General features: G+C 38.0%; 2 protein-coding genes across 3 annotated transcripts in view; one reads left to right on the top strand and one right to left on the bottom strand.

The window, feature by feature from the left end:
* snx30 (sorting nexin family member 30) overlaps positions 1-23,541 on the top strand; it is a 360,763-nt gene that overhangs the window by 194,836 nt on the left and 142,386 nt on the right. The gene's annotated exons all lie outside the window — the stretch shown is intronic.
* grin3a (glutamate receptor, ionotropic, N-methyl-D-aspartate 3A) overlaps positions 1-23,541 on the bottom strand; it is a 51,391-nt gene that overhangs the window by 21,378 nt on the left and 6,472 nt on the right. The window contains exons 3-7 of the mRNA XM_072371293.1: positions 22,844-23,083; positions 22,386-22,747; positions 2,742-3,411; positions 849-1,232; positions 309-454 (exon numbers count right to left, since the gene is read on the bottom strand). Coding sequence (XP_072227394.1) covers positions 309-454; positions 849-1,232; positions 2,742-3,411; positions 22,386-22,747; positions 22,844-23,083 — 1,802 coding nt within the window. The remainder of the gene's footprint in view (positions 1-308; positions 455-848; positions 1,233-2,741; positions 3,412-22,385; positions 22,748-22,843; positions 23,084-23,541) is intronic.

Raw genomic sequence — 23,541 nt, 5'->3', positions numbered from 1 at the left:
TGAATATGAACAGGCAGGCTTATAGTGGGGTGTGACAGCAGTAGGGATTAAATATGTTTTTCTTTTTTTTAAATGTTAACTTTCCTTGTGCACATATGTATATTACTTATTTATCTTCCATGGGACATGTTCTTGATTTTCATCAAGAATCAGGAGTGATGACAGAGAGAGATACTTCAGCTGAGTGAATTTTACCAAAGGGGCCGCATAACCTGCATCAGTAAATACTACAGATCCAGGTGTCTGAACTGAACTTTCATGTGTCCCTGCATGCTATACAGTATGCAGCTTGTATCTTATTGTCTTACTTGAGATGATCTATGCCATCTGGTGTTGCTGGGACGTTGTATCTTCTCATGTACTCGTGCATCTCAGGAAAACTCTTCTTGACATAGTCTTCTGCGCTGCTTTCTCTCACTGTAGCAAACCGGAATCCTTGAGAGGGATGGTGCAACTGCAGGGAGAAAGAAATTAAGCAAGACGTTACCTGTAGAATGCCTTTATATTAAATCAAGAGTAGTATTTTCAATTGCAGTTCACTGTTTCTTATTTTCTTTGGTTCTATGAGATTATTAGTTTATTTGCTCTGCTTTCCTTTTTTATCGAATATGCTGAGCTTCAGGATTTGTGTATTTTTGCAATTTGGTGAGTGAGAAAAAAAATCATTTTACCCCAATTACCTATTATTTTCGAGTGGTAAGGAAATTAAAAAATACATTGGCTGAGTAACGCTTTAAAAAATAATGAAAGAACAAAGTCAATACAGAAACTTAAACCTGTTTTTCGATATTTTCAACTTTAAAAAAGTTAACTTAAGTTGAATTGTTACATCTTATTGCCTTTTGTACCTTTGGATCATGTATCCCAGACAGTTGCTCATAGGTTTTCTCCCCGACCATGACAGCAGCCAGATTAGCTGTGTAGGTGGACAGACAGAACAAACAGAAGATGGCCCAAAGATTCATCAACAAACGACCGGTCCAGCACTTTGGGGGCTTGATGGCCACTGTTCTCCCGAAGAGAATAGCATAGCACACATTGAGTGCTGAAGAGAAAGAGAACACTCGGTCGCGGTTGCGTCCGCGTGGCGTCATCCCAAATGGACTGTGCCATTCATACAGGGTGAGGAAGACGGCAGTGACGTGAAGGGAGACAAAGATGCCGAGCCACATGGACCAGTGGAGAGGCCACATGAAGGCACCAATGGGTGCAGCTGTGTCTTGAGTACGAACCTAGACAGGTGAGAGCACAAGATTGGAAAAACATTAAGGACTGCTGTGAACAAAAGTGGAAAATATGTCATGATCAAATGTCATTGTTATTCTACACTGCCTGACCAAAGAAAAAAGTCACCACCTGGATTCAACTATGCAAACAGATAAGAGCCTCCTAAAAAGTACTGCTGTGATTCATATGTTACACCTGCATTTCAAACCTAACTCATGCAGTGAGTTGATTCTCATTCCTTAAAGAACCACACTGGAAGACACACCCTGTGGTCCCAGAAAATATGTTGCTCTGTTTCAGAAGGTCCAAATTGCTGGTGCTCATGAAGTGAAAAATAAAACCAAGAAGAGACACATGGCACTGCTGAAGCTGGGTTAAAACTGGGTTAAAATACATTATCATAACCTGTAAGGATAGGGGTGAACAATCATGTCCGAGGAAGAAATGTGGTTGGAATAAAATCTTGAATCATTGTGATCACAACAAAATTCAATAGTAAAAGTACTAGCACAATGCAAAGAGTACTCAGGGTATCAGAACACTGAAGGGAAGAGAACTAATTGGGGAAATTAAAATGGGTTGATTTGCTTTTGAACATTAAGATTGGACTCCAATCCAGGATTACCACAGAACAGGTTCAATCTGGAGTCCAGATTGAACCTGTTCCAGAGGACACATCAAGTCAGGAAGGATAGCAGATTAAGTTTTGCACCCATCATGCCTTTTGCCGATGGTACAAGCCTGTGAGGGCAGCATTATGTATAAGCTTGAAATCTTGACAAAAAAATGGTTGTAACCCTGGATGTAAATAAATGTTTTGACACTGCATAGATTTATCAAAACAATGTAACAGTAAATGTGTAATCAAAGTTATAGTTAGCTAATGGTAGTCAAAGAGTGACTTTATTGCTTTTTGTTGTTTTTTAAATATTTTTTAAATCACTGGCAAAATAGGAATCCATTATCACTCTGTACTTCACATATGCACTATAATTAATAAATTAAATTTATACAGTGTATCTGCTAAAAAAAAGTTAGTTCAGCCTTATATGGAATTCTTTTTTTATCATAACTGTTGCTAACGTCACTGAATACAAATGTCTGAAGACACTGTGAGTGACACTTTTGTTTTTAGAGGGGATATGGTGAAATTGAAAAAAAGAACAAAAGACATTCACTGTAAATAAAGCTGAACATTTCCCTCTTCAGTGGTATTTGTAGGAGGAAGAAAAAAAAGCATCACTGTGTCTGTCACCTTGTGAGACAAGCTATAGTAATTGTAGTAATAGGGTCACCCCACAATGCTGTACAATCACCACCCCACCCCAGGGAATTGCAAGAATCCAATAAAGTGGGGCTTGCAGTAATAAAAGCCTGCCATATTGATAGTGACCACCAGCATACCAAGCGGAAAGAGTTGGGTTGAGGTTAATGACTAAGCAAAGAGAGATGGGCCAAAGAGTGACAGAAATAGGGAGTAAGATGTGGAGAGAAAAGAGAATGGCAGTACTAACCAGAATTCCCAAGCTGGTGGAGAAGAAGGGTGAGGTGAAGTCAATCACTTGGCTCCTGGCTGAATTAATGCTAAAAGATGTTACTGCTAGATGAGCAGCGCCACTCAGCAGATCCCCAACCAACCCTGTCCAGCGACCATTCTTGAAACCTCCATATTTCCCATCGCCAACAATATAGAGGTCAAAAGTAAAGCCCAAGTCCTCTGCCAGCTTCTCCAACAGGTCAACGCAGTAACCATAACAACATTTCTTCAGCTCTGTGGGAACAGATCCATTGGGTCCTCCAAGGTTCTGGAAAAGTCCTTTCAAAACAGAGGATTCATTGGTAAGTGGATCCAAGCACAGCTGGCCTGCTGGACACAATCCATCACCATCCACCTCACGGGTAAATACAAATGGGTGTTCCACCAGTGTAACCACTCGCATGTGCAGCCGTGTGGATCGGCGCCAATCCCCTCCGCCTCCCAACCCTGGATGATTTGGCCATGCCCCCTGATCCATCAAAACTCTCCCACTGCGCCAGCGTCCCAAGCGGGTCCAGGTTGGCTGGCCAAGGGGGTCCAGCTGGAGTGACCAGATGTAGTGATGGGCTTCGGAGATGATATTCTGACTGTGACTTTCTCTGGATATAAACCCACTCTGGCCCTCAAATGAAGTGTTGGCCAGAAATCTGAGGGGAATGATGTGGTGAAGAAGAAAAGAGGATTGTCAGAAGTGAAAAGGGAATGAAGGGGAGGGGGGCGGTGGAACAAGGATGAGAAGAAGACAGGAGGGCAGAAGAGTTAGAAATGCAAATTTATGTATTTCTACAGTACAAATTGACACACAGTTATACTTGATGAGCAGTGTTTCCTATGTGTTAATGTAAATTGTGGGCAACAATTTAATAGCATTGGAGCTATTAAAAAAAATTAGCTCATAAAAGAATTCTATCTGCAATACATTTGACTAGGTATATGCTTCAAGATATACACACACTAATCAAAGTTAAAATTGTATACTGATTCTCAACAAACCTCATATTTCAAATCTTTAGATGTTCAAATTCCCATGATTGTGACTCAGTACCACCCTCAGAACTTCCTATGTACACTGACTTAAAGTTTAACTGTGACTTTTTATGCTTGGCTTTGAAAATATTATTCTGTTCCTCTCACTTCCATGGGTATTTGCCAAGGAGGTCCTTTTGATATGATCATATTCAGTGTCTCAATGATTTCATATGTATCACATTAGGAAAACAAAGCTACAAAATGAACCTAAATGATTTAAAGGACATGTATTAAAAATGTATAATGATAGAACAACAAAACAAATTTAACAAAATTATAAACAAGTAATTACATCACACATCACCAGCAAGGAAATAGCAATGCTGTAAAAGGGAGTTTTAGGACCACACAAAAAGAATAGTTTTCCTGATTATGTCTCTGGGCAGGGACTTCAACAGTTTAGTGATTGTAAACAGGAGTCAGAAGTTTACAAGCCACATATAAAGGCAGGAGCCAGAGCATTCACATAAAACCTTAAAATCGATTCTAAAGCTTACAGGTAGCCAATGAAATAGGAAGGACTGGAGTAATGTACAGTGACTTATAATCATACCCTGTGGTGTTTTCTTATCACTGTGCATTACAACATGTAATTTCAATGAATTATTTTATGTAAAAAAAAAAAATATATATAAAAATGGTCCAAATTCGTGGAGCCAAATGGGGAAAAAACAAAACAAAAACAACAAAAAAGCTTTTGAAAAATGAAAACAGCAAAGTGGTGCATGCACGTAAATGTATTCTATGAAGCCCCTAAAATAAGATCTGGTGCTATTACCTTCAGAAGTCACATAATTAGTCAAATGAGATACACCTGTGTGTCATATGGTCTTAGTAGATATACATACTATATATATATATATATATATATACATATCTTCTCAAATGCCCCAGAGTCTGCAGGTCAGGTACCAAGCTGGGTTGGGTTGTTAAGATTATCTGATCCCACGGTGCACCATTAAATCTATGATTAAAGAAATGGAAAGAATGTGGAACCACAGCAGACCTGCCTAGACAGACTGACCAGGCAAAGATCACCTTGAGAGGCAACAAAGTGATCAATGGTAACCCTTAAAAGGGTAGAAAGCTGCACAGAGAAGGCTGGTGTATCCGTCCATAGGACCACTATAAGCTGTACACTTAACAGAGCTGGCTTTATGAAAGCATCCAGAAAAAAAGCCTGGAAGCAAAGACTTTGAGCAAAAGATGTTACAGGAAATGGTACTTTATAACTGCCACATGGAGCAGTGGATCTGCTGCAGTTCTGTAGTTTCTTAAATGCATTGAAAAGTCCTTCTCCTAGCCCAGACCTCAATCCAATTGAGAATCTGTGGCGTGACTTGAAGTTTGCTTGAGAGTTTAGTTTGAAAAATGGGATAAAAAATGCTGTGGCTGGATGTGGCAAGGTCATAGAGACATACCCTTTGACACTACAGCTATACATATACATATGCATGTATAAAGTCCCCCAAAAAAGTCTTGACATTACAGGTTGTGAAGCAAATAAACAGGATATACGCCAAGAGCGGTGAATACTTTTGAAAGCTATTGTAGTTTACGCCAAGCCATAAGAAGTGAACACATAACACAGTGGGCTGGAGTATTTGTAACAACCAAGGGGAATGCTAATCACCACAAAAAAAGTGCCTGTATGTTTGACAAATACTAAAATCAAGAGATCCACCTGTTGTGAGAAAGCTAAACTAAAGTCAACTTAAAAAAAATCATTGCAAGGTGCCCATGAATGTATCTTCTTTATGTGTGCAGGAAGCTAAAAGCACTTACGTCTCTTTATCTGTTCAGTACAGCTCACACTAAGACACATTAAGACTAGGTGGGAATCAAGTAAAGTTAACTGCAAGATGCACAGCTGTCACATCCAAACGCCTCTGTATTTGGGATTTTAAGGCTTCAATGTAAGATTATGTTCCCCTCTTGGTTCGTTCATACAAAAGCCCCACTTTAATGGTGTAGAACCAACACCAGAGAGGTCTATGATCTTGGCTGCCTTAGTGGCTCAGTAGAGCGTGTTTGTGTGTGTGTTTGTGTGAGAGAGAAAGAGTTTGACAGCATAAGACAGACCACGGTCCAGTGATCAAGCCATCTCTCTCACTGAGCCATTTTGCTGGCTGCCTGAGTGTCAGACACCAGGACAGACCTATACACACATACTCCCAGAAAACAGTCACGCATTTTTCCACGGGAATGGATATGTTTGGGTGCAAGAAAGAATGCAGGCATTCATTCTGTGCAGGTTGATGCACACACACCTCTTTGCCATATCCTCAGGAGGTTATGATGTAGTTGAATTGACCTTTTCCGAAGTATCTTTATCTTGTCACCTTGCTGACTAGAAAAAAGTCATTTTCCAGCACCACGTCGACAAGTTTTGAGTTAACCTGACAACTCAACTACTCTGTCTGAAGGTCAACGTCTTCACTTTAGCTTGTAGATGCTAAGCTACCTGTGGAGTGTCTTTGTTCCTGTATGCACACACTTTTGTACAGTCTTGACAGGGCAGAGTGATGGTGAGAGAAGCAAAATTTGAGTAAAAGGTCACATATTACTGTAGATTCAGTGTTTAGCAAAGACCTCTGTTACATTTTAGAGTTTAAATGATGAAATTTGAAGGCAGTCAGAGTAATTGCTGGCAGCAGAGAGAAGTTTTATTTCACGGAGAGGGAAAAACAGCAAAACAAAACCTATGGATTTCTGCAGATCTTGAAGACCTACTACAGCAGAGCGTTATCCTGACCGGAAACACTTGTTGATGAATAAGTAGATTTTCAAATTAAAAATCGCTTGCAGAAAGATAAATTACACTCCCACAGTTCTTGGACTTTTTTGGTACAAAAAACCGGGACATAGATTTGCTTTATGTTCGGAATCTGACGAGAGAAACATTGGTTGTGGAGACGTCATTTATCCTATTCTGTATTCACTAGTTTATCAATTGCGAGTGGACAGATGGAACAAGTCCACCTTGTTGTTTAAACATCTGATTCACAGCAATTTAGACACATCACATCTTTTGTCCATACAGAATATATGTTTCACAGCAAAACATGACATAATCACTTAATCTACTGATTTGTGAGTCACAATTTTTGTCACAACACAGTATCACAGCATTTTGTCAAATAGACTCATATTGACTGTTGCGTCACATTTAATAGCAAAAAAGTCCTATTTGGAGGATGGTGCTATACAACCGACTGCCAAGTGAAAAATTCTAAGATGAAGTCCCATCCTGACCATTGGTGCCTTCAATTAACTGCTCTTTGAAATATAATTTCTGCATTCAGTCTGTGTTTTACTTAAGCTCTCTGTTTAATCATCTGTTTTAATTGCTCTTTTACACATTAAAAAATAATTAAGACTGGGTATTAAAAGGGAGATGCTTTAGGTTAGGAAAACATCACCATCATGAGTTGCAATAAAACTTGAAATTATGTGCCACATCAAAGTACCCTTTTTTTTTCACTGGCTGCCTATGCCCTCAGCTAAAGGCACCAAATGTATGTCATCTATCTATCTATCTATCTATCTATCTATCTATCTATCTATCTATCTATCTATCTATCTATCTATCTATCTATCTATCTATCTATCTATCTATCTATCTATCTATCTATCTATCTATCTATCTATCTATCTATCTATCTATCTATCTATCTATCTATCTATCTATCTATCTATCTATCTATCTCATTTATAACAATACAGTATTGTATTATCTTGTTTGGTAATATTTGCTCATTTGTCCATCCATTCATTAATTTCCTATACTATATATACTTCATCCTGTTGTGATGGACTGGCGACAGTTAGATTAAGCGAGTATAGAAAATGGATGAATGGAAGGAACTTCATCGTGTTCAGGGTTGTGGGAGAAGCTTCAGTCTGTCCCAGATGACATATGGTGAGAGGAGGGGGGAGCTGCCTGGACAGATCACCAGTCCATCACAGGGCTAGCACTTCTACTGCATAACTCTCACGGGGCAGTTACTGTTCTCTTTAATTTTTTTGTATTTCGTGTTTGTTTATTTGTTGTTCTAGAACTTCAGTGTAGCAGATCTGCTTTTCCTTAAAATTGATCTAACGACTTTTCCCGATTATCTCATTGGCACCAAAATAAGTTTTCAGATCCCTGCCTGATTTGGTATTGCCAGATAACATTTTATGAGGTGTTAATATATCTGCTGAAATGTGTGTTAATTTGCAAATATTTCCAGAACATTGACCGACACTGATTCTGTACTGAAACCGGGTTAAACATTCATACTGGAGTCAAAGGTCTTTCTTTTTAAGCACTGAATTGGAAAAGACTGTTAACAGCCAGAAGGGAAATGAAATGTTTGATTCATGAACAAACCCCCTTGTGATAACCTTCAAGAATGAAATGGTTAGTGCTACTGAAGAGAAATCTTTTGGCACAAAAGTATTAAAAAAGGTTAGTTTGGGAAAAAGGTCTTTAAAGATATGAATTTTAAAATTCCACACATTATCATTGTGTCCGGTCTCCACACCATTCACCACTGAAGCATTTAAGTTGTGTTATACAATGCAGTCTTAACATTTGGCTTACCCCAATGCTAAAGTAATTACACTTTTCACATATGGAAAGTCAAAACTGCCAACATGAAAACAACAACAGCAAACAGTCCAAGAACACATTTCAGCTCAAGAGTATTCAGTCTCACTGCTTAGATTCTCGCTAGAATATCAGATATTGAGAGATGCCTCCTCTGTAAAGCAAACATCTCAAGTTAACAGTCTACAAGTTGAGTAATCACAAAGGATCAATCATTTTTAGTACTACAAAAGTTTGTCCTGATGATAAATGAACAGAAACATGTTAGGAAGAAGCTGAAAGACAAAACGCTGTCCAGCATAACGCTGACTGGTCTGAGGGCAAGTGCTTGTGTAAATATCTGGACTTTGCAGGGACTGTCACACTTGACCTTGTTTTCCACTGCATGAGGAGCAGCCACATTACCTCCTACTTGCTAAATAAAAACCTGGGTTTAACTTTTATACAAGGTGACATGATTCATTTCGCCCTCATAAAATGGTAAAACGATGACATTTAAAGCAAAGGAGTCCTGATGATATTTTAAGCTTAAGAATGATGCCTGGGTGAATCACATCCTTTCACAGCAACACTAACTCAATGTTATGCCCGCCTTGTGCTCTTGCCTCATGTGTCACCTTAAAAAGATTTTGAGAACCATACAGGTTGTAACTACAAAGCTGGGATCAGCTTAACAACACTGTCCAAGCAAGACAAACGAAATACTCTTTGATTTTCAAAATTGAATGTTTTGACGTTTTGTTCTTGAAACCATAATACAAATAAGCAAAAATAATAAGCAGCATGAAAGTGTCTGCTGGGAGTATGCTGCCTTGTTTTACCAATCCTGACAGAGGCAGAAGCATAAAGCCTTTTACTTACACTGGCTCAGGGCAGACGTGCCACAGAGGAGAGATGTTTATCATATAGCATTTTCTCTTTATAGATCATAAAGCTGGCACATCAGGGTACTGTCCTTGCCTTTGATGGATGTGCATCTCTTTAAAATGGTTTATATCGAGAGGGATTGTCTATGGTGTGGAAAAGAAATGAATAGATGGATAAAGATAAATGGGTGACACGTGCCCTGCAAACTTCCTATCTATTCATACCATCCCCTTAAAATATTTATTCTTATCTGCATGAGAAGAGAAAATCTCACTAATCTGTCAAAGGCTTTCTGCTCTATTTTTTTCTCTTTGCACCTGTCACTGTTTTCTGCAAAGCAGTCTTTTACCAGGATTGGAAATTGATCATTGCTCACTTTAAAACCACCTGCCTCATACTGTGTAGGTGTCTCTTGTACTGCCAATCCGGCTCTGACCCTTTGAGGCATGGTCATGCGACTTATGGAGGTGTTGTGTATTACCTAAGAGTGTGACATGGGCAGAAGATCCTGTGGGTTGCACAATAATGGCTCTGTGCCCTTCCTGCACATATCACATATGCTTGATCAGATCTGATTGCTTGCAATTTGTAGACTGGTACTTTTTTGATATGGAAAGGCACATTTCTGTCAGAGAGAGCTTGGTTTGCACCAATGTTTGAATATGAAAAGTTCAATGTAAGTTTGACCTCAGCACCTAACTCAGAACTACTCATTTCTTTAAATGGAGAGATATTTGGCCACAGTTTGATCTTCAGTGCAAGTATTTAACCACTTTCAGTTCAAGTTTTTGCTCATCCATAATGGTATAAAGAAGGGCTTATGCAGCATAGAAACTTATTTTTCAGTCAGTACTGAGTACCACCTCTACACCCCTGCCGTTGTGCATCATAAATAACACAGCATGACATCTTGGCCTTTTAAAAACCTTACACAATTTCAAATGACATCATAACGTGACAACTGATCAGATGTTCCAGGAGAGTAGGATCTTGCTGAGATGCAAGTCCTGTTCTCACAGACCGAGGAATAAGAAATAGTTGACGCAAAATGTAACATAATAAGTCACTTTATGTAATTATATAATCCTACAGTCTGTCCACCAGTAATGATAGCAAAACCTGCAACACCTCTGTGGCTAATGTTAAAGTATTACCTTACTCCATTAAGTCGAGCTCTAGAAGTTAAGTGCCGAAGTGAAAAATCTGCTGGCACATTTCAAGTGAGCTGAACATTCCAGAGGTGTTGTATATATTTTTTTGGTGGACAGTACTTGAGAAATAGAGAGCATGTATATGTCTACAGATGATACTGCCTCACTCTTCATCCACCAAAGCAGATTTATTAAGCAGAGCTTGATAAATATTCACATGCAAAAATATGACACGCATGGATTCAATTTGCATGTTTGCTACCTTTGTGGTTTCATTTGTGTTGCTCAGACAAAATGACAGTGACTTATCAGTAAATTCATGTCAAGTTATTAATTAGCAAGAAATAAAGAGCGACAATTCCAAACCTTCATGCCTCAACAGAATTAAAATGGTTTCATCTGCTTTTTGTGATTGGTCAGCTGATAATGTGGTCCTAATTAAGCACAACAGACATCACTATTTGGCTGACTGTGTCCATCCTTTTGCGTCCATTAAAATGTTTGTGAGTCAAGTCTGACAAATTATAGCGTTTGACTGCTGTTACAAAGTTTTATAGGTGCCTCTTAGCTATTTATTTATGATAGGTTAGATTTCAGCAATAAGCATTAAACACAGATTTAAACCAATGTATTATCATGTTTCTGAGAGCTATAAAGGAAAATGCAGATTAAAAATGAAGCCACTTGATGCTGTCATCTTCAGCAGCACTCAATCAGGTCATTGTCATGATTAAGTGAGTCTTAATTTATTGATGGTGGTATTTAGACTTTGACCACTGCAGTAAAAATGGCTCCTTTTTGTTGTCCATTCACAATGTTCGCTTTTCCCAAAATCTTGAAATAAATGATAATATCATTGGATGGAAATCCAGTGTATTGAATTGTATCCTAAAAGGCTTAACTGAAAAACATAGGTCATTTTACAAATATGTCATTAAAGTATCATCATGCTCCAACTATAACAAAAAGGTCAACATGCATTTTCATGTTCCAAGATGAAAGCATGAAAACAGAGGAGTTTGTGCTTTGCATCGGCTGCTAGCAACTTCCTTGTTTGCTGTATATACAGTAAGGACTGCTCTGACATTTGTAACTTGAAAGAAAAAAATCCCATTTACATTCATTTAATCAGTTCTTTTTTTACTATGTTTGGTTTGTTTTATTGATTTCACCAGCTGTGCTTTATGGGATGTTATAGAAACAAATTAATATTAAAAAGAAAAAAGTTCTATTTCTATTCTGTATTCACTAGTTTATCAATTGTGAGTGGACAAATAGAGCAAGTCCACCTTATTGTTTAAACATCTGATTCACAGCAAAACATGGCATAATCACTTAATCTACTGATTCGTGAGTCACAATTTTTGTCACAACACAGTATCACAGTATTTTGTCAAATAGACTCATATTGAATGTTGCATCACATTTAATAGCAAAAAAGTCCTATTTGGAGGATGGTTCCTTAAAAAGAAAAAGTAAAGGAACAACAGCCTCAGATTTAGGCTGTAGTTAGGAACTTGAGTAAAACTGTTGAAGATCAATTTGTCCTCTCAGCAGTCATCTTATCACAGCTTTTTTCATGATTTTCTTTATTGCTAACATGACGTCCCAAGCTTTCTTGGATAATACTTTATTTTATACTTCATACTCACCATTTGTACAGTCGGATAGGATCAATGATAAAAGATATTGATTTTATCTTTAAACAAACTCAAACACTTTTAAAACACTTTTTAAATCAAACAGGATTAATGATTTTTTTTCATTCACAATTCTTTGTTTTAAACAACCCAGCTTGCAGAAATGTGTAATTTATGGAGGTAATTTACTCAAAGAGTGCGTTTTTTCCAACAGGAGTTTGGTATTTTTTAAGAGTGCAGGCATTTTGCAGCTTTTTCTTCAGGTTGATAGAGTGTGTGTGGGGTTGCACAAACGACAGAGAATACCCTTGATTGTTTCCTTACACCATTTTTCAGCAGCTTTTATATAAGGTGCATCTGTCCATGTGATCTGAAGCTGCCTTTCCACCTAACCTAGTTCCCAGTTCATCCAGTCTATACATACTGCATCCAGTCCCTCTACAAGGTAGAACAGTCACATTTGCACCACCATCTTACACTATACCTTCTGCCATGAAATGCCCACATCTATAGAAAAAGCATACTGTTCATAAAGTAACAAAATAAGTAGAAAGTTGAGGAATATATGGTTATAGATGTTTTTTTTTTATCAGAAATTAGAGGGTGCATATTTGAAAAGTGGAGAATCAAATAATCCAAAAACAAGCACTGGCACATAAATCGACAACAGCCATTGGTATGACTTTCCTCACATGGAAATTGCTGATAAAGAACAAATGTCTTAGAAGTGAAAGGGAAGTTGCTTGTTTTCTCCTCAGCAGATGATGTAGCCCTACAAATACAAAGGTAATTTGTTGATAGATTGACGGTGGACAGCATTTGAGATTGATGTTGGTGCACCAGGTAATAATTGTTATTTAAACAATTAAACAATGTTACAGTTATTTCTTTTGTACAGTTTGTATAAAATCATAACTTAACTGATTAAGAACACGAAAAATAAGAATAAGAAAAATGGATGCTATGTATATATAATATACATAGTATACATATTATATATATACTATACATATTATATATATATATATATATATAAATGGATATCTATAGAAATGAGGCCACAAACAGACAAACATGGGTATTTAGCTGCAGATTTGCACCCATGATTCATACGCAAACACAGTTTTGGGCACTGAAACTCAAAATGCCTCCACAGTGAAGACTTTCTTTACCCTGACTTTGATATTTATGTGTGGACTGGAAAACTGAGGGGTTTTGGCTTGGATCATCAGATTGTTTGCCTTTACTGCTTGGTTTGATGTCAGAGTATGCACTGATTTTGTCTTTGCTGGCATGGCAGTCTCCAACTTGACCACAAGATGTCAAGAACTGTTACACACTGTTACTATAACATGCTTAAAAAAATCTTATTTATTCCGATGTTTTCTCCACTGACCATAAATCAGGTGTATGCTGGCTCTCTGCCCAGAATACGAAGCCTTTTAAAACATCATTTAACATATCATTTATAGAGGCATCGAGTGCATAAGACCCTCTTGAGTGACTCTATTTTTATGTCAGCTGCAAATAAATGCCAAGTACATTTGTCATTTCATCTGGCATATTCAGCGGTTGTTGACTAGAAATGAGAGCCCTATTATTTTTCTTGCTCTGCCTGGATTAAATGCTACGCTGTGTAAAAAATATACTTCAAACTCAAGAGTGGCAGATTAGTCTCTGTTATTATTGTGAACTTTGGATATGCTGTACAACACAATAAAGCTTTGATAAAGCAAGAGAAATGTGGTAATTTTCAGAGTTTGGCTGCTAATAAATCCTAATTGTCATGCTTTTTTTCCCACTTTTTTTCATCTGCCCTCTTACTTCACACATTTCAGTAGCTGTTTTGGCCCCTTCAACAAACTAAGAAGTACCCTGACAATTTTTTTTTTACGACCGTGTAGATTCTGAGTTCACCTGGTCTCTCTTACTATGTTCTCTGTATCTCATGTTACTTGAACTTCCTGGTAATATCTCTCTGTGAAATGCTCCAGGTCATTGTCTTCATGTGTTTCATCAACCACCAGCCTCATCCAGCTACACCTTCCCAGCTGTACCTCCAACCAAGCCAGCCTACCCTTGCTCCCACTACACCTCACATCCAGCTTTGCTCGTCAGCCTGGGCCTTGCTGTCTGCTTTGTTATTCAGGAGCCAACTCGCTCCTCATTGCTCAGACTCCACACTCTCTAAGCTGTCACCCTGTTCAGTCCTTCAACTGCCACTCAAGATTTGGCTGCAGATTTACAACCAACCTCCCCAACTGTTCATACAGCCTATGTTTGAACATCCACATCACACAAGCTTAACCGTAACATCCTTTATCCAAGTGACTATCAACACATCTACAGTATTTGACTTCAGTATTCCAGGTGTAATATACATGTATTTGAAAAAAACCCAAAAAACATTAGTGTGAAATCATACTTCCAACAAGAATTTGCACACAACACTAAGCTGGTGTAAAAGCATGCCATTTTTGTTTGAGTTATGCACAGAATAGTCCAGTGTGTCCCATTTGGTTTATTTGCTTCACATAATACTAAGTGATGTGGCTTGAAAGAATTTTCCCACAGGACTAAATGAATGAATGACAAAAAGCACAGCTCTTAGAGTGCACAGTAAATGGAACACAGTGGCAGAGAGACTTGGAAAAAAAAGAAAAGAAAAACGGTCCAAGATGTGACTGTTAGTATAAAGATTTTATCCACAGTCTGATCCCTGCCCGGTCGTTCTTTGTTCAACGCTGAGAAGACAAATGGAAAGAGGGATGAGAACCACAGTAATGATGAAAAAATCACGTGAATCTACCTGAATAAAAAATATATAATATTTTGCATTCTTACAAGATATTGTTTTCTATGTTGTAAAAATGTTCTAATTTTTTCTTCATCCATTCATTATTTACCCCACTTTGTTTGATGAACGACATGCTAAACATGGACAATATTTTTCAGTTTGACACGTTTGGTTGAATACAAATATTCAAATATTTTTTTGTGGATCCACAGTAAATATTCTCATGCCCACTTGCGTAAAACCAAACACACATCCAAGTCGTAAGTGATTTCAAATGTTTTGAATCAATAAATGTTTACATATTTCTTATTACCGTGTACAACATATATGTGCTCCAGCTACAACCAGTCATTTAAACTATTTTGTTTTAATGTTGCAGTTTTTTATCTGCACATTTTATATGAAATATTCGTAATTGAGTTTCCCTTTGTTAACATGGCAACGTGACATGCCAGCAAACTTTTAAACAGCACTTTTTACATGTTAGCAAATAAATACACAGTTACGCTTCAGCTGTATTGACATAAGATCTATGGTGGGGATACATCTTGGGAGGCCTCAACTCCTTAAATACCCAGGTTCCTATAATGGAAGAAGATGTAAAAAAAAAAGAGGGAAAGAGGAAAGAAAGGGGTTTGGCATGGGAGGCATTGAAAACTGAGACACAGTGAGGTTAGACATGTTGATGGTGTGAAGTGCGACCTTTGTTACTGAATCTTGGATTACAACTTCGTTTCACTTTTTAATACCGTTCAGGTAATATTTGCCATTAGAAGATACAGCGATATAATTATACTCTTATCAGAGTGCACAGCCTTTCTCCCTGTGTGTGCCCCTTCATGTTATACAACTGGGATGGCCACTCATGCATGTTCATGCAAGAAATTCATCATTGTAGTGAGCAATTCTAGCTTTTCTTGCCTTGATAAACCTCATTCTTCAGTTAAAAAGACACTCACTAAGAGAGGAAGATGTTTTGAGTCCAAATTGGTCTCTTTGATTGGAGATAGAGAGCTCTATGAGTTGTTTTAGACTCAGAGGCTTCACACTGGGTTTCACTTTGGGCTTTGCCTCGTTTATTTGGACTGAGTCACTGCTGCTCAAGTACAGTGCCCAGTGGTTTGTTATGGTCATATCTTAGGCCTATAGTTTAAGTAACAGGTCAGTGCTGTGAAGGATATTTAGTTTTCAGAATTTTTCTTTAGATCTTACTTCTGACACGCCACATGGGTTGACAAACTCGGGGCTTCCAATACTAATCAAATAAATGTACAATGCCGGATCCATCTGTTGTATACACCCTCTAGCTAGGACAGATGTTTATTTTTTTTATTTCAAAGAACAACATAGCCATTTGGATCTTGATTGATTAAATTAGTGAGGAGCACATTTATACAGTATGCAACAAGAGCTGAATGAGATTAAACATCACCATGGTGACAAACAGCTGGAAACACAATAATTATTTTAGATTAATTTGATCAAAGAAATAATTTTTAATTGTCACAAAAAATATATGACAAGTACCAGGAATGTATCTATCCTTGTTTTTTCTGTGATATATATTTGAGGGCTGCCCTTCATTTGTTCATGAAGACCATCTCCCTTCCTTTACCCATTATTTTTGATTGGCTATTGATTTTTATTTGAAGTACTCATCATTCACCTAATGATAATTCTGTTAGCATCTGAAATTCCTCAGTAAGCCCTTCATCTATTACATCCAGTATTCACCTTTACTGTAGGAGTCCCACATCTAACATCTGTTCATCGGTTTTATCACATAACTTTAAGTATGAAAAGCTGATCAGGAAATTGTTCTAATTATGTTTTCTACCATTTCTAGTCTCTAGGGCCTGTATTACTTGTTTATATCCACTGGAGCTAATTCAGAATCCCCTTTTGTCTGATGACAAACAACTATATGTCATCAGCTATCTCCCCTTGTGGCTGGCAAGTGACTCTGCTGCAACCATAAGTCCATGATAATCATGCCACAGATTCCCTGAGGGTCTACATGTCCATCCTGGTGATGGCCAAAGCCTCTTAGTTGTTCATCTGTCACTTGGTTTCTGGCTTCAACACCACTGTGATGACAACTGCTCCCTGCAGGTTAACCCATCTACCAAGTACCTGATAGTATATGAAATTACTAAAATGCAAATAAAAAAGGTTCTAACAGAAGAAAAAGATTTACAACATGAAGATCATGTGCCGAGCAAGTTTCTCAGGAAAAAAATGCTGACCAGAAGCCAAAGAGCTGCTGTGCTGTGGTGCACTAATGAGCTGACAAGCGCCAAACTGAGTAGGCAACTTATATATCAGCTACATAATACCAGCACTTAAGGTCAGGTAGGGGACCTTGTAAATAATGCCACAGTTTACTTTTAAATCTTAAGATGAGGCTTTAAGCTTTGCTATTTTTTCTTTTTGGAATTTTCTCCTAAAAAAAATCACGTAGCATATATACAAATGTCAGACCACTATAAACAATCCAGGGCAAACTTAGGTAAATTACTTACTACTTACTTACTTACTTACTTACTTACACCTAATCAAAACTGTAGGCTATATAAGGGAAAGAAAGTGTGTAATGTTATTGAACCTGTTTAAAAAAAAAACTCAATTTCTTTTAAAAGGACAAACCTTAAACAATACTTGGCAGCAGGTGTAAAATATGTCTTATTCAAAAATAAATAACTTATTTTTTTTCAATTTTTTTACAACCTGCAATGACATATTACATCAAAAGGGCAAAAGTACGTTTCAGTACTTACACCACATTAGGACAAGTTTGGATTTCTTTATCTGTCTCAGGAAGGAGATTATTCTGAATTATTGTGAATTATTCTTTTCTTTCAGGTTGCAACTTCAACTTTCTCAACCAAATTGAGAGCAACAAACAGTTCTAGCGCAACAACAATTAAGTACAGCTACAATCTCTTTAGCAAGTCTTCCATCAAACTGAGAAAAAACAAACTAAGTTTTGGATATATCATGGTAAGAAAAATGGCTGGAAAATCTCTAAAGAAAGGTACCCAAGCAGCAGCCTTATCAACCATTTCTATCAGCTCATCTTCATGTGGAGACACACTTTACTCTGAATGCAAAAGTTCAAAGCTCAGTCTGTAACTGGTAGAAATGAAGAGGAATTGACTTCCAAAAGGTCACAGGTCAAAGATCCATCCATCCATTTCCTATACCCGCTTAATCCAATTTTCCAAAGAGAGGATTTCTTAAAACTCAGTCCTCAGTGTATTCATGTGTACACATCAAAGGTGTATACAGGTTTGGGGTGTCTCAGCCTACTTTTCTCATACCCTCTGTTGCTTTGTGTAATGAGCACAAACTGGAAACTATAACAACAATGGTGCCTGAATACCTTTTTTTTTTTCCTGGGCTCTCATCGTCTTTTTCTGTAAAGTTATGTTCAGCAACAAGTCTACTTCATCTTCTGTCCACACAATAAAACTATTGTTTTAGTTCTTAAGTTTGTCCAAAGGGGGATCAGCTGTCCGTTTATAAAAAGAAAAGGAAAAAGTAAAAGAAACTGAGTTATGCTGTCTAGGCTTTAGGCACCCAAACTAATTTGATCACTCAGACAACTTTTCTGAGGTCTCAGACTTTAATTAGTTCATTGGAGATATGGCCTGTTGACAATCATTATTAATCAATACACAGGTGGTGCAAAGCTTTCAAAGCTCCATAAAACACTGTCTTGTCCAACTTTGTCCCAACAACAGCAGCTATGAGGCTATAAGCATTTTCTGTTTTTTGCATCCTTGGTTTGAAACGTAATTAAGAAACGGGAGTTATCAAAAAGACTGGAGGTCAAGTTTAATTCGGGAAGATCAAGATAACTTTCTGAGAGAAGTGCACTCCGGATTGCTTGAAAGCCTGATCAAAGTCATTGTTTGACTGCTAAAAGAGCTGTATGCAGACCAAACTCACTCTGGAGTAGTGGTTCACTGTGCTCCTCTGCAGTGACTCACGAAAAAAGTAATTTGATGAAACTCTCTACTGCCTCCACAACAACATTAACTAAAGAGTTGTCAAATTAACATTCAAACAAGCCTTAAACAAGTCCTGAAGAAGAGTGATGTTGAAATCAAATGTTTGGGTTTATTGAGCAAAAGTAGGTATGGAGGGAAGGGGCTCCAGGATTTTATTTCAAGTGCACTTATCCAACAGTTAAATGCATGCCTGGGAACATCATGTTTCAGCTTATATTTGTTAGGGCTTGCGGATTTTTGTGGACTTTGTTCTTGGATTTTCTGGGTTGTGTTTCTTTTCTGTTTTCTTGTTTGTGTTTATTCATTCTCTTAAATCAGATTTTATTCTATCACTATTAGTCTAGTCTTTATTTGCCTTTTAGTAACTTTCATGGTTTGTCTTAGCTATTTTTTATTTTTATCTGTTAGTCTTGTCTTGCCTCTGTTTAGTTTAGTTTCTAGTTCTCGCTCATATTTCCTCAGTCTACATGTACTGGTTATTTTCTCCAGTCACTCACCTGTGTTAATTGTCTCAGCTGCTATTCATTCACCAATCACTCTCCTCTGTATCTAAGCTCCCTGGTTGTTTCAGTTCTTGTCAGATTCTCATTGTCAGTCTTTATGGGGTGCTTCAGTGTGCATTTATTCTTGCCTTTAGTCATATTTTCTGGTTTTCTCAAGTTTAGTTTAATGGTTTTCTGGCTTGGTCCATGCCTTTTTTTTGTAGTTTTAAAATAAACCAAGTTTAGTCACTCTTCAATAATAAATCATCTTTGACTAAAAAACAGTCCATCCTTTACTTGTTTAGCAATCCACAAAAGTATAAATTTTGACCAGTTGTGCCAAAACATTTGCATGCATCTCTGGGGGTCACATGGAATTTTGCTGAAGAATGTTTAGTTTAAAAATGCTAAAAAGGAAAAAAAAAGTTCTTCCAAATAAACATAATATCCTGGGTAAAGCTTTTGCTTGTTGATCTTGACAATGTCTGTGTTTAGCAATGCATCTGTATGAAATTAAATTCAATGGGGAAAAATACTTAATTTATCCCAAAAGGAAATTATCATAAATGGATGGTTTGTTGCTAAATGAAATGTCATTGCAGAAATGATTATTAACAATTAACAATGAGAAAAAACCACAACACATCATGAATGCAGGTTATTTGCTTTGAAGTTTGGAAGAGAACAGCTAAAAAAAAAAAAAACATGAAAAACACCACTTCCTGTGATACAAATGAAAATTAAGGTAGCTAAGTGTGTCTGACATGAAAGATATTTCAAATGGGATTAGGAAAATTAAGATAACTGTTGACCTCCAACAATATGTGATATATATGATATGATGATATGATATATCAGTGATCATCTTGACTCAATTTATCTCTAACATCTGCAGTCTAGAGAGACAACACCATCCCTGTAACGTGTAACATCAAAAGTTGCTTCTAGTCTCTACCAGTGACTAAAATACATCATACATTGCTATCCAACACACACAGATGCCCCTGACCAAGACATATGGCTGACTTTTCCAAATTCACTGTGTGTAACAGATAAGATTGAATATCCTATAAAGGAAACTAGACCCTGGTAAATGCTTTGCCATCACACAGTCATTGACAGGGGAGAGGTCCTGCTTGATAACTGGTCTTTGTTTAGCCATTTATAAAACGCTCACAAAAATAATCAACAATAAAAAGAATAAATAAAGCAAAGAAATGTCATCTTGTCATTTTTATGGTATGGATTCACAGGTTGTGTAGAGGATCTTTGCAGTAAATGTTGAGCTCTACATGTAAGGCAGTGCTGTGTGACTGCACACCCATCGTTACATACACTATATTGCCAAAGGGATTCACTCACCCATCCAATTAATTAAATCCTAATCACTTCTAATGGCCACAGGTGTATAAATTCAAGCACCTAGGCATGTAGACTGCTTCTACAAACATTTGCTCTTAGGAGCTCAGTGAATTCCAGCGAGGTACCGTGATAGGATGCCACCTGTGCAACAAGTCCAGTCGCCAAGTTTCCTTGCGACTAAATATTCCACAGTCAGCTGTCAGTGGTATTATAACAAAGTGGAAGCAATTGGGAACGACACCAACTCAGCCACGAAGTGGTAGACCATGTTAAATGACAGAGCGGGGTCAGCGGATACTGAGTCACATAGTGTGCAGAGATTGCCAACTTTCTGCAGAATCAATTGTTACAGACATCCAAACTTTATGTGGCCTTCAGATTAGCTTAAGAGCAGTGCGTAGAGAGCTTCATGGAATGGGTTTCCATGGCCGAGCAGCTGCATCCAAGCCATACATCAACAAGTGCAATGAAAAGCATTGAATACAGTGGTGTAAAGCACACCGCCACTGGACAGATAGAACACCTTTGGGATGAATTAGAGTAGAGACTGCGAGACAGGCCTTCTCGTCCAACATCAGTATCTGACCCCACAAATGTGCTTCTGGAAAGATGGTCAAAAATTCCCATAAAGACACTCCTAAACCTTGTGTAAAGCTTACCCAGAAGAGTTGAAGCTTGGATGTGCTGTACATGTTAATGTACTGTTAATGTTCATGTTAAACCCATGGATTAAGAATAGGATATCATTTAAATTCATATGTGTGTAAAGGCAGATGAGCAAATACTTGCAATATAGTGTATATCTTACCTGTGCAGTAACTTCTAAATACAATTCATCTCTCAATATGAGTTTAACACCTAGCTGAAGCTATTGAGATTGTACATTGCGGGCATTCTTGTGAGTACATATGTTTCCTTAGGAAAGTCCTTCTCATATCTGTGAAACAAGAGAGAGGGGCCCAGTCTATCCAGAAATTGTGAAATAGAAATATTTGTCCACATGTCCAATATAAATGAGTGACACAATCAAGTCAAAAATTGTGAAATGACATTTTGAAAGGCAGTTGTTTTGTATTGGGCAGAAGCAGCCTCTTGCTTGACAGTCGAGGGCTTAATGCCACCCATTAATTCCTCCTTTCCCTGTGGAATTTTTGTTCCTGTCAACAGTGGCAACTGTCAGCATCACCACCTCAGGGGAATCAACGTGAACATGTTGCAACAAGAGTAGGATAGTTATCAGCACAGTGATGGACGACGTATTGTGGTAAAAAATATTGTACTGACCCATCTTTGAACCTTTATCGTAAACCAACTTAAGTACTTTTATCATCTGTCATGAGATTGCATTGGAGAGGAGCAGACACATTTGTAGCTCATTTAAAGATGTTGGTGTGATTGGAAGGACATCTTAAATAACAACAGCTAAGAGGATATGACCCAAGTAATTTCCCAATGTATGCCTAATTATCAGTAAAAATGGGATAGAGTTTGCATGACAACCCCTTTAAACTTATCCTCATCACTATTGTTGTCTACCTCTGTTATTGTTGCCCTGCCTTGACGTCTATATGTTTGTCTTCTTCAAAGCTCTGCAGAAATATGTTGTCATTTTGCTGATAGCATAATCATCACTGTAAGTGGACACAATTTAAGAAATTGATGTCAATGAATGACATAATTTCCTACCTTGCCAAGTATCCCCCTGAGCTGCCATTGCTCTGTTGTGAATCCATACAGTTCGTAGTTCCAGGTATCAGTGCCATGGCAGGATTTTCTTGGGCGGCACTCCTCACTGCACGTGCTATCAGCTCCAATGAGTCCTGGACATAGTGATCCAGAGAAGGAGATCCCATGACCCCATGGGCCAGAAGCCCAAGGGGTAGCCCCTCTGTTCTCAGCTCAGCCACATTTTGGCTGTCTCCCAAGACCCAGTGAAACTCTGGGAGTGCTATCCTTGTAGCTAATGTCCATAACCGGCGTACCTCCCGGATATCGCACCCAAAAGTCACTACTCCTCTTGTTGATGAGATTTCTCTCAGGGCCTCTAGCTGTTGCATGAGAGCTTGCTGTTGGTCTGATTTAAAGGAGGAAGAGGATGAAGCATCAGAGAATAAATCGGGTGAAGGCACCATCTCTGCTCCCACAGGGATACCTGATGCCCCTGTTGAGGATGAAGATGATGACAGTGTTGTTGTCAGGTTGAGCAGAGTGCCCAAGTGGAAGCGGGTGTTGTTCTTGATGAGCAAGAGGAAGTTGCTAATGTTCCACTCCTGGCATAGCAGAATGCTGATGTCCCACCAGCCATTCATCATCAGCAGGTGGTACAGGAGATTGGAAGATGGAGTGTCCACAGTCTGCATTGCCATTTGTAAATGAAGAGGATTCTGTATGAAGTATTGGATGTTGAATAAGAAGATGGAAGGGAAAGTAGATAAAAACAACAAGGGGATTTGGAAGGGAGAAGGTAAACCATGTGACAAAAATCAACAAAGGGGAATGAGTGAATGGAGTGGAGTTTCAAGGGACAGAGTGCATAGTAAAACAAATAGTAGGAAATAAATGAGTATTGGTGATGGGAGTGATGAACAAGTCGTGATGAGAAAGACAAAAAGTTGATATGGGGCAGTAGGAGGCAGGCGTATGAGAGGGGAGATAAAACATTAGAGGATTGATTTTGGTTTTAAGATTATTGTGAGAATTATCAACAGAGAAGTCAGGGGCAATGATAAGAAAGAAGATGGAAAGTGATAAGAGGAAACAGTACCAGGGCAGTGAAATGTAAAAGGGGACATGAGAAGAATGTAGGATGAAAGAAAAGAAAGAAAGAGATGTTTATAAATAT

Source organism: Leuresthes tenuis, unplaced genomic scaffold (assembly GCF_036924035.1).
Source record: "Leuresthes tenuis unplaced genomic scaffold, fLeuTen1.0.hap1 SCAF_19, whole genome shotgun sequence".
Taxonomy (NCBI): domain Eukaryota; kingdom Metazoa; phylum Chordata; class Actinopteri; order Atheriniformes; family Atherinopsidae; genus Leuresthes; species Leuresthes tenuis.
This window is presented reverse-complemented; position numbering and strand designations above follow the sequence as displayed.